Consider the following 15,817-nt stretch of genomic DNA (forward strand, 5'->3'; position numbering starts at 1 on the left):
AGGACGGAAGGAGCGGGACTCCACCTCTGCGTAACGTGCGGGCGCCGGAAGTTGGCGCCAACTCAGCCACGAGTTTATTTGTGTTCCGGGAGTGAGACGGTTTCTCCGTGCTGCGTAAGTAGGGAATTGGAAGGCTAGGTCAAGGGGTTGGGTATGTGGGACCAAACTTGGGAAACTTGGGGGGTGAAAAAGGTCCGGGAGCGGGCTTAGGGTTGAGAGAAGCTGTGGATAGAGTCGATGCTATCAATCCTTTGCCGGTTTTCTTTTAGTCTAGCTATTTAGGTTACTATTGGAAGTTACTTCATTTTTCTTTTCTTATCTTCGGATAGCGTGTTTGCCTGTTGAGGGATATAATTTTTTGGCCATCTTATGCAAAAGTTTGGAAAAATAGAACTTGTATTTCAGTTAAACGAGGTCGCGACCTTTGGAGTCAGACCTGTATCCCTTTGCCTCTTACTAGCTGAGTTACTCCGAGCAAATGAACTTCTCTGTCTCAGTTTCTTCATCTGTAAAATAGTAAGAGTGATACCTCCCAGGATCGTTGGGAAGATTATAATGAAATAACGTATATCAAATATTACTGTATCCAGTATGTGGTAAGCATTTAGCACGTTTTTTCCGTCCTTTAGGTCTCCCCTTAGGGTTTGAAAATAGGTGCGCATTAGCAGTTGGGACTTTTTTAGCTTTTCCCGTGAAAAATACGGCCTAGTTGAATTTGTGAGAACCCCCTTTGAAACTGATAGTCATTTTGAGTCTGTGATTTCAGGGACTAACAATGGACACCCAGAAGGACGTGCAGCCCCCGAAGCAGCAGCCAATGATCTATATCTGTGGAGGTAAGAGTAGTACTTATAGTAGGAACAAGTTCACAGAAATGTTGCTATATTAGGTTACTTTCTTGGGGTAGAGTAAGAAAATGTTGGAAGTAAAGTAGTTATCTTAGGTTAGTTGTCTTTTTCTTACTCCCTTGTTATGGTCTCTTTGAAATGTTCTTTTATTGTATGTTTGTTTTCTTTTTAACTTTTTTTTCATACAGTTGATTTAAAAAAGAAGGGAAAGTTAAAAAAAAAAAAAAAAAAGAAAAACAAGGAAAAAAAGATGTAGTGCCCCCTTGAGGAGCCTGTGGAGAATGCAGGGGTATTTGCCTACCCCACCTCGATGGCTGCTAACATTACCACAGACATAGGGGACTGGTGGTTTGATGGGTTGAGCCCTCTACCATAGGTTTTACCCTTGGTTGCTGCAAAGGAGAGGCTAGGCCTCCCTATAATTGTGCCTAACAGCCTCCTCCCGAATGCCTCTTTGTTGCTCAGATGTGGCCCTCTCTCTCTGGCTAAGCCAACTTGAAAGGTGAAATCACTGCCCTCCCCCCTATGTGGGATCAGACACCCAGGGGAGTGAATCTTCCTGGCAACGTGGAATATGACTCCCGGGGAGGAATGTAGACATGGCATCGTGGGATGGAGAACATCTTCTTGACCAAAAGGGGGATGTGAAAGGAAATGAAATAAGCTTCAGTAGCAGAGAGATTCCAAAAGGAGCCGAGAGGTCACTCTGGTGGGCACTCTTATGCACAATTTAGACAACCCTTTTTAGGTTCTAAAGAATTGGGGTAGCTGATGGTGGATACCTGAAACTATCAAACTACAACCCAGAACCCATGAATCTCGAAGACAGTTGTATAAAAATGTAGCTTATGAGGGGTGACAATGGGATTGGGAAAGCCATAAGGACCACACTCCACTTTGTCTAGTTTATGGATGGATGAGTAGAAAAATAGGGGAAGGAAACAAACAGACAAAGGTACCCAGTGTTCTTTTTTACTTCAATTGCTCTTTTTCACTCTAATTATTATTCTTGTTATTTTTGTGTGTGTGTGCTAATGAAGGTGTCAGGGATTGATTTAGGTGATGAATGTACAAGTATGTAATGGTACTGTGAACAATCGAAAGTGCGATTTGTTTTGTATGACTGCGTGGTATGTGAATATATCTCAATAAAATGAAGAAAAAAAAGAAAAAAAAAAGTAGTACTTACATAAGTAAAAGTTTTCATTTAAGTTTTCTGAAAATGGTTACATTTGTCCTTTATTTAAATGAGTTACTGATCTTTAAGGTTCTGAAGTAAAACACCATAGAAACCACACTAAAAGAACTCTTCTCCTTAAGACTTCATTTTTTGTCCAGGAAAAAGTGCATCATCCACACTATTTTCTTTCCCCCTTAATATATTTGGTAATAGCAACACACCCCTTAGATTTAGTACATTTTAGTGGTTTCGGTGAAAAATACTGTTAAGATAATTTGCTTGTTTGTAATGTTTTCCTTTTAGATAATGAGTAAACATGTTTTATTTTCCAGAATGTCACACAGAAAATGAAATAAAATCCAGGGATCCAATCAGATGCAGAGAATGTGGATACAGAATAATGTACAAGAAAAGGACTAAAAGATGTATCCTTTTAACTATGCTTTCTAAATATGAAGTAGGAGAGAAATGAAGAATAATGCTTGGATTAGTAGTCAAAGACTGCTTTTGGGTAAAGATGGCAGTAATTTTTGGATTACTTATTTCAAACAAGTATGATTAGCATTTTTATGGACCACTATGCCAGTAGATAGACTCTGAATATTCTAAATACAGTTGATTTTGGTCCTCATAAGTTTAATTTTTCAGGGCTTCTGAATTTATATAAATACTCATTCTTGATCTTGATTTTATGGACATACTAGATTATACAAGGAGAAATGCAAACATTGGGTATACTACCTAATGAAGAAAGTAGAGCCTACATCATTAGCCCAAAGACTGAGAATAAATTTTGTGGTAACTAGCAATTTTTGAAAAGTCAGTAAGTTATCTTCCTCTTTAAAATTACTTCAGTGTTTCTTGATACATCTGTCTTTTGTACCAACAAAATAGGAATAAAAAATAGAAATAGTTTTTTCACTCCATCACCGATTGTCATAGTAAATAGTGAATTCCATTCTTTTGTGCATTTCAAGTTAAATAGAAAACTAGATTATTGCAAAGAGAAAGTGACTTGGAAGTGTTAAAAGTTTCATATGATTTTTAAATATTTTTTGTCCTTAACTCAGGTTAATACAGTGGTGGTTTTTGACGCTCGATGAAATGTGAATTCAGAGAAACATATTCGCTTGTAGTTGAATTTGCCATTAATGTTTTACATTGTTGTATAGCTTTTGGTTAGCGTATTTATCTTTATGAATACAACTACATATACACAATTTCATCTTATCTCATTTTTAAAATTGTATTTAGATATCTGTTAATACTTTGTGTAGAGAAATTTGTGGGGTGTTTTTTAGTTCCATTACATGACTTATAATTTAGTTTCATTGTATATTTAATCTGACACATGGTAAGGTTAGAATTGCTTTTCCTAAACCATACTTTTAATCAAAACCTAGAATCACTGGGTCTTTTGTTAAAAGTACAGGTTTCTAGGGCACTTTGAGGGTCTGATTAAGTATGTTCTTTGGGAACTACTGTCCTCCATCACCAGTTTACAGAGTTTGCAAACTTTGCAGTGTTATTTGGTAGTGGGTATACTAATGTACTTGATGTCAGTGTGCATATATCATTTAGACTTCTGTTTTTCATGTATTACCTGATATATAGGACTTTCTGAATTTCTACATAATGCTTGATTAAGATCTTGGGAGAGGGAAGAGAAATTTTAATCGTTTTTCTCTGTAAGGCAAAATCAACTCCAAGCAAAGTGAGTGAAGCAGACCGTTAGGTGCAGTTTCCTGAGTATAGTCATTCATTGTGGTCAAAAATTCTGCTTTCAGAATATAAAAAAGAATGGGGATTGGTTTACACTGAATTATTGGATAAATGTTTAAAATATTTTGCCTCCATCTTAAGAACATGGAATTGATTCTCACATCTGTACTCCATCTATTCCAAGATTTCATCATTATGGAATGTCATGTTGGCCTCCTTAACATTTATTTTAAAGATTAGATATATTCCAACTTTTAATAGCCATGTCTGTCTCTCTTTAAAAGAGTGCTTCCTTGATCTAGGCTTTCCTTTATGATTTTTATAATTTTGTGATTCTGTTATGTTCCTTTTTGACCTTATCCTTTTCACACAAGGGAATCCTAATATATGTACACTGTCTCCTTATGACAGCCCCTTAAACAAATAAACCCCAAGTGTAATGTAGTTACACTTAACTGTTCTCATTCATCCTAGTTCTTTTGTGTATTCATCGTTTATTTGAGTATCATTATTTGTTTAATTAGGCAGATTGGTTTAATGGGAAAATATTACAACTGGAACTCAAGACCTATGTTTTCAGTCAGTCACTTAACCTCTTTGTGCCTCCTTTAATTTGACCTCTTACCTACTTGGATATTTTTATGAAAAAAATGAGAAAATAGATGTAAAATTGCTTTAAAAAGATTCTTTTGAGTAGTACTCTGTAAATACAAAAATCAGTACATTTGAGCTTGAAATTGATACATAACTTGTTCCCTATAAACTGCTTAACAACAACTGTGAACACTGAATGGAAAAAAAAAAAAAGTACTGAATGGAACTTAAAATTGTAAGGTTCAGCCTTGCCTCTAATTAGCTTAATGATTTTGGGTAATTCAGTTCATTTCTTTTTTAACTTCAGTTTCATTGTCAATGTGGAGGAATTATGATGGTTGTTAAGGTAATGTGTTTTGAGATTGAAACTAAGGAACATTCATATATAACAAATGAAATCAGAAATGACCAGCCCCAAGGGATAATAAAATATATAAAGACATGGCTGAGGAGACATAAAAGCAAGTTGCTTTTTCCTCATATACACATGTGCACATACATCTCCACCCTTCCCAGTATAAGTTGGAAGTTGCTCAAGGAGGAGTGTTGTCATTTGAGCAGAGGGATGAAGGATGAGGAGACAGTCTTTGGAAGGTAAAAAAGAGCATTTCTGAAGTAGTGAAAATAACCAATAGAAAAGCTCTGAGAAGTGAGCTTGTTCCCACTTCAGAATGACTGGAACTTGGTGAGGTGGGAGGGTGTAGGAAGAGACAAGGTGCAGAAGTAGGGAGGGGCCAGTTCACTTAGGGCCCTGTGATGGAAGCCACTGGAGAAATAAGCAGAAGAGTAACATGTTTGACACTTAAAAGGTCACTCAGGCTGTGGTGTGAGAATGGGCTGTACAGAGACAAGTGTGGCAGTGGGGAATCAGTTAGGAGCCATCTGTAATAGTTCAGACTGCTAATCATGGTGACTGGGCCGGGGTGGTAGCTGTGAAGGAGGTGAGAAGTAGCTGATTGTGAGAGAGATGTTTTGAAGTTGAACTGATAGGACTTACTGATGGATTGGTTAGTGGTCAAGAACTCAGTAAACAGTATGGGCTTTGACTTAAGGCTCTGGGTCCGGATACCCACATTGATTCTTGTTAGCTGGCTAGGTGACCTTACCAGACCTTTTTTCCCTTATTTGTAAAATAGGTGTGAAATAATAGCACCTACTTCAAAGATAATGTTGTAATATAAAATGAAATAATCCATGTGTGGTGGTTTGAAATTATATGTACCCCAGAAAAACATGTTCTTAAATTTAATCCATTTCTGTGGGTGTGAACCCATTGTAAGTAGGACCTTTTGGTGACTACTTCAGTTAATGTGTGACCCACCTCATTCAAAATGGGTCCTAATCCTCTTATTGAAGTCCTTCATAGGAGAATGAAATTCAGACAGAGAGATAGCCAGGGAAGCAAGAAGCTGAAATCATCAAAACCAAGAAGAGAAGGTGGAGACCAGCAGATACCATCATGTGCCTTGCCATGTGGCAGAGGAACCAAGGATTGCTGGCAGCTGGTCTTCGGGAAGAAAGCATCACTTTAATGATGCCTTGTTTCGGACATTTTCTCTGTCTCAAAACTGTAAACTAATAAATTCCCATTTTTTAAGACAATCCATTTCATAGTATTTGCTGGAGCAGCCTAGGAAACAAAAACACCATGTAAAACTCAGTCTAATAAATGTTAACTGTTATTTTCACTGTTACTGTGATTATTACCATTTTACACATTGATGATTGTATTAGCCTTAGATTGGTGTCCCAACCCCCAGCCTTGCTGTCTTCCGTAATCTTCAGATTGCTTTTTCTAAAATATAAATTTCATGTCACTGTCCTGAAAACCTTCAGTGCACCTGTTTTGATAAAATCAAAGCTACTGGGCACAGTATATGTGGGCCCTGGATAATCTGATTCTTTGCTTACCTCTCACTACTTCCAACCTACCTCTTAACATTATCTTTTGTCCTGAGGAGGTAATTGCAGTTCCTTAGCAGATAAAGGCTTTATTTCATTCCCACCTGTGCCCTTTCACATGTTCTTTTTCTTCCTAAAGGACCTTTTCTGTTATTCTTCACTGAACTTTTCAGCACTGTAGGAAAGTTTCCTTCAGGAAGCTTTTCCTGACTTTCCCATTTTATATATAGTCCTCTCTTAAGACTCCCATGGTATCTGGTCTAAATCATAAGTTCCGTTTGAGAAAAATTGGTGTAATCTCAAAGCTTGGTATCATGGTGGGGAGGGGGTGGGTATGAAATAGATGCTCAATAAATATTTGTTGAACCAGTTGCATTTATCCCATTGTATTATGATTATCTCTTTATGTCTTCCCTATTAGACTCTAGTCTAGACTGCTAACTCATTTTCCAGACAGCTTATTCTTTATAGCTTGGGTGCTTAACCGAGGGGCCAGCACACAGTAGGTGCTCAGTAAACATTGAAACATACTAGGCAGTGATGCAACAGAGAACAAAACAAAATCCCTGCCTTCTCTTGGAGCTGCTTTCTAATGGAGGACAGAGAAAATAAACAATTTCTAATAGTGATAAGTGCTATGAATAAAATACAACAGGGTTAAGTGATGGAGGCAAGAATGAGGTTACTTGATAGAGTAGTCAAGAAAACCTTTGAGGAGAGGCTAAGTCTACTTATACTTGTGCCTAAGAGTTTTCCCCAGAGAACCTCTTGGTTGCTCAGATGTGGCCCCTCTTTCTCTTTAAGCCCACTTGGCAGGTGAAATCACAGCCCTCCCTCCTCCGTGGAACGTGACTCCTGGGGATGAGCCTGGACCCAGCATCGTGGGATTGAGAAAATCTTTTTGACTAAAAGGGGGACGTGAAATGAAACAGTTTTAGTGGAGTCGAGAGGTCACTCTGGAGGGCGTTCTTAAGTGCTATATAGGTATCCCTTTTTAGTTTTTAGTGTATTGGAATAGCTAGAAGGAAATACCTGAAACTGTCAAACTGCAACCCCAGTAGCCTTGATTCTTGAAGAAGATTGTATAACTGTAGCTTACACGGTGTGACTGAAAACTTCGTGGCACACACTCCCTTTGTCCAATGTATGGACAGATGAAAAATGCAGACAAAAACTAAATGAAAACTGGGGTGGGATGGAGGGGATGGAATGCTTTGGGTGTTCTTTTTTACTTTTTATTCTTGTTTTTATTGTTTTTGGAGTAAGGAAAATGTTCAAAATTTGATTCTGGTGATGAATGCCCAACTGTGTGATGGTACTATGAACAGTTGATTGTACACTGTGGATGATTGTATGGTATCTGAATATATCTCAATAAAACTGAATTTATAGGAAAAAAAAGAAAGAAAATAGAAAGCCTTCTTTGAGCAAATATTTGAATTGAGACCTGTATGATTAGAAGTAAGCAGCCATGAGAGCATTCCAGGCAGAGGAATCAAGTACAAACACCTGCTTGTGAGAAGCAGAACAGCAGGTGGCGCTAGTTAGTGCGCACAGGGGAAGCCTAGCTCCCTGTAGGCTTTGTTAAGGAGTTTGGAATTATAAGGGTAACAAGTGGAAGCCTTTGAAGAGGTTAAGTAGGAAGGTGATAATTGATTTACATTTTTAAAAAAGAAGTTAAGGATAAGAGAAATAGAAAAACAAGTTAGGAATCCAGATGAGAGATTGTCTTGATTCATTCTATCATTATTTAGACTGAATTTTATCTTTCTATTACAGTGTTCTTTACTTTTTTGTGAGTAAATAGCTTGCAATCTGGAAACTTAAGCCTTTCAATTCTGGGAATTTTTCCTGAATTATTTCATTACTTCCACAATTTTCTCTCTTCCTAGAACTCCTTAGTTAAAAACAAAACAAAAAACCAACCAAATATTGGTTTTCTTTGACCTAGTTTACTCATTTTTTTTTTCCTGTTTTCCATTTTTTTTCTCCTCTAAGTGATTTCAACTTTATCTTCTAATCATTCTGTTAGGTTTTTCATTTCTGGTATAATTTTAATTTTCAAGAACTTATTTTTCTTTTAGTGTTCCCTCTTGTAAATATATACAGCATTATGTTCTTGTTTCTTGGAAGCAATGTCTTCTATTATCTCTATGAGGACAATAACAATAATTTTTATTTGCCTGAGTTCTATTTCCTTTAAGTTGCTTTTTATCCCGTTTGTTTATTCAGCATAAGTGTATACATAATTATAACCAAAATAAAACATTAAGTGTTAGTGAAAAGAGCAGGGTAGGTGGAATTACAGCTATTCCGCCAAATACTTAAAAGTTTCCTTCCCTAGGAAAGTTACAGTAGGCTGAGTGCTTTAAATTTAGGGAATAATTATGGAGGAAGTTTGCTGCCTGGAATACAGTGTGAGTGACTTTGCAAGGGTGTGATGCTGTTTCCCACGATGAAGAATTTAGTAAGGCTAAGGATTATTCTGTCCATTTTCATAAACATGAAAATGTAACATTCTCCAGCACTGGCGATGGAATAATAGTATACATATAATAAATCATATTTTGGGCACTGGAATTTTTACTATTATCAACACCTGCTTTGATCTGTAATTTAAATACAAAGGGGGAAGGAAGTACATTTATTTAGTCCCTACAAACTGCAAACCACTGTACTAGGTGCTTTACATTCATCATCTAGTTTAACTAGTCCGAAATTAAAAAGTTGAAATACATTTTCCATAAATGATCTCTACTGTTATGGTATCTGAATTGTATTATGTGTCATTCACCTTTGTATTCCAGTGCCCAATACAGCACTGTACTCACAGCAAACACTCAGAAAATATTGAACGCATGAAAAGGAATGTAACCAGAAGAATATAAAAGAATCTTTGATTTACTCTTTTGTTTAATTACGTTTCTTTAGTTAAGTAGGAGTAGATATCAATTTACCTGTTAGACTGTACAACAGTCCGGGATAATGGAACAGTAACAGCGTTTTAATTCACTCAAACGAATTAAAACGCAAATGAAAGGTAGGAAGGGTAGTTCAAGGTTAACTCTTAACTTCCCCCCCAAATGGTCCCCGGTTCTGGGGACGGTGGAGGTGCAGCTGCTGGCTGTGAGGCCTGTCACCGGGATGGCAGGTGGGAAGCAGCCAATTGCCCTGCAGAGGCCCTAATTCCCGCCCCCGGCGGTCGGCCTCCAGCCCTTGGGTCCAGGGGCGGGGCGACGTGCCCCTACTCGGCACCTGCCCGGCTGCCGGTACGGTGAGCTGCGCTCGCGTCCTCCGCACAGCGCGGGGTCTGAGAACCAGGTGAGTCCTCGTGTGTACCTTCCGGCCAGTCGCAATCGCAGTCCCTCCCTCCGGGATCCCGGCAGAGAGGCAGAGGCGGAGGAGCAAATGCACGGTCGGACTCGAGTGGGAGGGAGTTCGTCGTACGGTGGGCGTCCTTCCCGGTCGCGGGAAACAAGCTGCGGGCTTTCCGGACGCTAGCGGACAGTGGCTGAACTTGGGGCTGAGGTCTCTGAGGGCGGGGTCGCAACACCAGGGATCCCAGGGTCTGCCAACCGCTAGCAGCCCTGGTGACCAAAGCTGGGGGATGGGAAACGATTTCAGAGGAAGGGCGCTTAGCTGCCTGCTTACCGTTGGGGGTTGGCGGTAGAGATTCCGATTCCCGGCCAGGCCCTGACCCCGCCACCCTTTCTCGCCGCGCTGTACATAGAAACCGTTGCTAAGCCTGGAGGATGCCATTTCCTTTCAGCCTCCAGCTGCGGGGAGCCCTGGGCCCTGCGAATGCTGGCAAGAACGTGCCTCGCTGGGATATACCCAGGTTTTTATGTTGTTAGTGATCCATAGCGGTTTGCACTGGAGCTGTTCACTGAAAAACTGATTAGGAAATAGGAGAAGTGGGTGTAGACCAGGATAAAGGAGAGAAAATTAAATCCAGCTACATTAATAGAATCAAAGGTTTTATTTATCAGACGCAAATACTTTGCAAGCAGATGTGGAAGAGTTCTAAAGAGAGCAAAATATTGGATAAATTTATTTTTGGAATTTGAGAATTAACATTTAGTCTTGAAAACGTGTGTCATACACACGGAGAAAAATCACGTTAGTTTTTAAAAAGGATTCTCAGATATGCTAAAGCGATTAGAAGGAAATTCACTAGATTAGGTAAGAGATAGCTCTGTCATGTGAAATGTTTTAAACTATATTTTCTTTGAATCAAAAATCTTAGGGTTCCAACATACCTTCACTTACAGGTAATTCTATTTTTTTTTTTTTTTTGACATTTTGGTGAATAAACTAACAGCTTTATTAATGAAGGCAAACGTCAGATTATTGTATGAATATTATATATAAAAAAAGAAAACCAGCTAACAGCATTCTATTTCAAAAGTACTATACTTCTCTTTCTTTTAAAGAGACTTGTCATCTGTTTTATAAAACAAACAAAATGAGTACTCTTCTAAAAAATTCTGGAAAAATGAAATAGTCAATTTCAAGCCAATGAACTGAACACACCTTTCTTTAAAAGCAGACTATTGCTAAGGAGCAAATAAAGTCAAGCACTGGAAAGATGTATGACAAATTTATGGAAGTCAGAAAAAAGGGATGTAGTGAAATTACTGCTAATCTTTCCCCCTCATATTGAAAGACCATTCAAAACTGGTCTTTCCTACAAATATAAAATAGCTATAAAGAAAGGGGAATTTGAAACCATATCCATCTGAAATCCTTCATGATGCTTTTGTAATAGCTCTGATTCTCTTAACCAAAAAGGTCAAAGTTAAAGATTTAGGAAGTGGAAGGGAATGAAGACATTTTGTTTTAAATGTACAAGTAAGGCACAATATAAAGCCACATCATAATTTGTCATGAAGGATATAGGAAAGGAAAAGAATCATACATGGTACAGTAGAATGGGCTATTATATTGACTGAAGAAGTGTGGCACCCAATTCAAAACTCAGACAAGATCTTAACAAAAGCAATTGGACAGCATGTTTTCATATGGAGAAAAACTCTTTAAAGAATCCAGTGTATCTGAAACTAGAAAGAAAGTTTTTGTTTGCTTTTAAATCATAGTAGTACTAGAGTCAAAGTTTTTAATTGCTTTGGGAACAGTGGGATTATTTGAGGTGAATTCACAACGCCTTCACTTAAAGAAAGATCTGGACTTCATTATGAGCTATCTGTATACCATGTATGAACACAGAAAGCTTTAGAGAGCTCTTCTATAATGATCTTCACCCAGAAATACATGCACAATATTCAGAAACAGAACATGTACAATTGTTGGGGTTTTTATGTTACCCTTATAAGATTGGTTTGTGTGATACACTAAACATATATATTTTAATGAAAATAGAGGAAGCAAATTATTACTGGCATTGAAGTACAGCCATTTCTAGATGGTTGTAAATGCCACAGAGTCCCCTGGTTAAAATGTAAAGCTGCACAGCTTGCCTATGTCATCTTTACTCTACATTGTATTGCCAGGTTTTTATGTATGTAAAGTATCGCTGCAGCATTCTGATCAGCCCAGATTTAGCAGCAAATGGCAGGAATCATAGAATACAATTTTTTTTTTAACAAAGTGCTTTTCTAAGATATACATACATATATAAATAGATACAAAATACAGTGTCAACATTAAAAAGCTCAACTATTTAAAAGGGGTAATTCTATTTTAATCCCATTAGATATTTAAATCATCCATTAAAAATCCTCCAGCCTTCTGGGGAAAATTCTAAGGCAACCCATTCTATTCTGGGCAGCACCAATAATTAACAAGTTCTTGCTTTCCTGTAACTTCCACCCTTCAAGATGTCCTCGTGAAAGGATATTCATTATGCTGGGCCCTGCAAGTATTGTGTGAAAGCCAGAATTTAATTTCTCTGCTGGGTCTCATCCAAAAGCTGAAGAACTGTCATCTACATTGCATACCCAAGTTAAAGCCGGCAGGTATATGGAGAAGCTGACAGAGCATCCTCTTGTTTTTTTTTTTTTTTTTGCAGAGGTCTGATGTATGACCAGACTCCCAAAGAGCAATCATGCTGAAGGAAAAACTTCTAATAAATCAGACCCATTGCTGATACTTTGTTTTTAAAACCACCAGCCAATGTAGGTTACTTCAGTGGGTTTGAAAAATTTTGACAGTGACCAACAGTAAGAAATATTTTTACTTTGCATCCTTCTGATTACATAGATATATCACATGAATCAACTTAAAAGAATGTTGATTGCAACTTACTAAACTGATTTCGTGCATTTTATAAAGCACTGGTATCATGGTTAAGTATGTGAGCTCTGGCGTTAGCCTACTGAGGTTCAAATCCTCAGGTCCCTACTTAGTAGCTGTATTACGTTGAAACTTCAACTGCTTCATCTGTGAAATGGGAATAATTATATCTCTTGTGGGACTGGTTTTGAAGATTAAGCGAGATAATACATATATGGGAATAGTAATTTAGCTCCAAAAATGTTAACTGTTGTTGTCATTACTGCTCTCTACTTAAAATATTTACCTGCTATCATAGTTGAAGAATTAAATGTGGTAATATTTGTAATGTGTTGCTGTTATTATCACCATCATTAACAGCATCACTGTGGTGAAATTGTCCAGGGTCTCCTTATTCCCAATTCAATTAAATTTAGCAAACATTTATTAAGGATTTTGAGGCACTACGGTTATTCTAGTCCTGGAGCTACAAAGATGTATAAGATAAAGTCTCACAATCTAGAAAGGGAAGACAAAGAAACAAACATAACTGAAATATGTACTATGTTCTATAAGACAGGTATGTACAGGGTGCCATTAGAACACATCAGAGGGGCTGTTTGTTGATGGAAGTGGGAGGCAGGGAATGGGAAAGAGGGTGATTAAGGAAAGTTATAGAAAGGATATTTGTGTTTGTGCTGAATCACAAAGAATGATAGGAAGTTTAACAAACAGGAAAGGGGGAAGAAGGTCATTCAAAATTAACATGAAAAAATATCTTTAAAAAGCAGTTTGAGCACTGAAATCTGCTTTGACATTGAATTCCAACTTTGCTCAAGTAGGGATTGAGATGATCCATATATGGCACACATAGTAATTTAGCTCCATAAATGTTAGCTGTATATAGAAACAATTATGTTTCATAGAAATTATCAGGGAAAAAGAGTTTAGAGTGAGTACTTTTCCTTGCTGGAAGAAAACATTCTACCTCCTTTTCTATAGAAATGAAAAATCAGTATTACTTAAGTACCTAGATGCCTACTACTATAACCAAACCAAGTATTACTATTTCTATTAGATTCTTAACTGTTCTTCTATATGATTGACTATTTCAGACATGACTGCCAAAGATTGTCCATCATTGTGGGGCTTTGGAACAACCAAAACATTTAAAATTCCCATTGAACATTTGGATTTTAAGTATATTGAAAAATGTTCAGATGTTAAACACTTGGAAAAAATCCTTTATGTACTCAGGTAAGCACTTAAATTTGTTTCATGTTTCAATAATACTATGTCAATTTTAATTATACTATTGCTACGTTAGAAATATTGGAGAACATTTTCAAATATTGAGATTGTTTATTGTTTTTGTCCATGTTAAGTTTCATATTAGTGGTTTTGATCCTGTGGTTGGTTTTGAGGATCTTGGCTAGGTCTACTTCCAGCATTAAACTTAGGTCAATTAGTCTGAGAAGGCATTTTTCTAGCTTCCTTCACGTTTTTCTGGGTCAAAGTAAAGTGGCTGTGAATATAGCTGTTGGGAGCTAAGGCCATCTCACCAGTCTACATGAATAAAGTTCTTTGGCACCCTCTTACTTCATGCCATCTGCTGACACTGGTGGGTGGCTCACTGAGGATGGTGGGGAGGCCTGAAGATGGGCAATCAGAGGGCGGGCAATCAGGGTCGGTGATTATCAAACTTTAGTTTGCATCAAATATAATTTTTAAGAATGCAGATTTGAGAGCCCCATTTCCAGAGATTCTACTTCGGGAAATCAGAGGTGGTGCCCAGGAACAGGTGTATTTAACTAGACCACTGGCTGATCATTATGCAGGTGGTCAAAATAACCCATTTCAAGAAGCACTGCCCTGTGAAGTATCAACATGTGACACCTGTTTGGCATTTCTTGTGATGTTTTCATTTGGAGACCCTAGTTTTATTGTAGAAGGCAATTGGGGAGCACAAATGACTTCCTTCTGTGGCATCAGTAGGATTCCTATTGCTTGTAGTGGTTTTTTCTTTTCTTTCTTTGGATCCCCTTCCTTCACATCACTGTGTTCTTTTCTTTTTACTCTTTCATCACCTTCTAGCCTCCTGCCAGAGTTGATAGAATAACCTCATAGTTTCTGAAATGAAAAGATGAAAAATCATATCATTTCCCTTTTGCTTTCCCAGCAGTATAAGAATATCTTCATTTATATTTAATCAAGGTTTGATAAAAAGAATGAGATGTTTATGAAATAGAACTTTGAAAGCTGCAGCTATATCATTGGTTCCAAGAAATTCTATGATTAGCCTAATTAAGTCATGTCATATTGAGTCATAATTATTTTTTTAATCTTCATTTTATTGAGATACATTCACATACCACGCAGTCATACAAAACAAATCGTACATTTGATTGTTCACAGTACCATTACATAGTTGTACATTCATCATCTAAATCAATCCCTGATACCTTCATTAGCACTTGCACAAAAATAACAAGAATAATAATTAAAGTGAAAAAGAGCAATTGAAGTAAAAAAGAACACTGGGTACCTTTGTCTGTTTGTTTGTTTGTTTCCTTCCCCTATTTTTCTACTCATCCATCCATAAACTAGACAAAGTGGAGTGTGGTCCTTATGGCTTTCCCAATCCCATTGTCACCCCTCATAAGCTACATTTTTATACAATTGTCTTCGAGATTCATGGGTTCTGGGTTGTAGTTTGATAGTTTCAGGTATCCACCACCAGCTACCCCAATTCTTTAGAACCTAAAAAGGGTTGTCTAAATTGTGCGTAAGAGTGCCCACCAGAGTGTCCTCTTGGCTCCTTTTGGAATCTCTCTGCCACTGAAGCTTATTTCATTTCCTTTCACATCCCCCTTTTGGTCAAGAAGATGTTCTCCGTCCCACGATGCCAGGTCTACATTCCTCCCTGGGAGTCATATTCCACGTTGCCAGGGAAATTCACTCCCCTGGGTGTCTGATCCCACGTAGGGGGGAGGGCAGTGATTTCACCTTTCAAGTTGGCTTAGCTAGAGAGAGAGGGCCACATCTGAGCAACAAAGAGGCATTCGGGAAGAGGCTTTTATTATTTTTTAATATTTAACTTGAAAATGGGATTTATTCCTATATTTCTAAAAAATTAAGAGTAAACAAACCTGTAAGAAATGGGAAAAGATTGATTTCCGTTAAAAGCAAACAAGCAAACCAGAAAGAACAGGTATCTCAGCTTAACTTTCTAAGGAAGGAACTTGGTTCCTTGAGTGGCTGAATTTAGGTCTGTTGTCTAGGCTGTTCCTCTTCCATTTTCTTCTTATCCCCTTGGAAAAAAAAATCAACTGTGAACAGA

The 15,817-nt window shown here is 37.7% G+C and overlaps 2 protein-coding genes across 4 annotated transcripts in view; both read left to right on the forward strand.

The window, feature by feature from the left end:
- The first annotated feature begins 25 nt into the window (after positions 1 to 25).
- On the forward strand, positions 26 to 4,616 carry POLR2K (RNA polymerase II, I and III subunit K). The gene is made up of 4 exons (XM_037803051.1): positions 26 to 114; positions 767 to 836; positions 2,361 to 2,453; positions 3,109 to 4,616. The coding sequence occupies exons 2-4, from the start codon at positions 776 to 778 to the stop codon at positions 3,129 to 3,131; spliced, it is 177 nt and encodes a 58-aa protein (XP_037658979.1). The 5' UTR covers positions 26 to 114; positions 767 to 775; the 3' UTR covers positions 3,132 to 4,616.
- A 4,877-nt stretch (positions 4,617 to 9,493) lies between these two features.
- The window catches only part of SPAG1 (sperm associated antigen 1), a 146,334-nt gene continuing 140,010 nt past the window's right edge, over positions 9,494 to 15,817 (forward strand). The window contains exons 1-3 of one of the 3 annotated variants that reach the window (XM_037802946.1): positions 9,543 to 9,567; positions 12,275 to 12,425; positions 13,593 to 13,734. In XM_037802946.1, the coding sequence (XP_037658874.1) occupies positions 13,595 to 13,734 (140 nt within the window). In that variant the 5' untranslated portion in view covers positions 9,543 to 9,567; positions 12,275 to 12,425; positions 13,593 to 13,594. Of the gene's footprint in view, positions 9,568 to 9,638; positions 9,662 to 12,083; positions 12,222 to 12,274; positions 12,426 to 13,592; positions 13,735 to 15,817 lie in introns of those variants that run through there. The other 2 variants (XM_037802945.1, XM_037802947.1) reach the window with 2 other exon arrangements.

The sequence above is a fragment of the Choloepus didactylus genome, chromosome 14 (assembly GCF_015220235.1).
Source record: "Choloepus didactylus isolate mChoDid1 chromosome 14, mChoDid1.pri, whole genome shotgun sequence".
Lineage (NCBI taxonomy): Eukaryota > Metazoa > Chordata > Mammalia > Pilosa > Megalonychidae > Choloepus > Choloepus didactylus.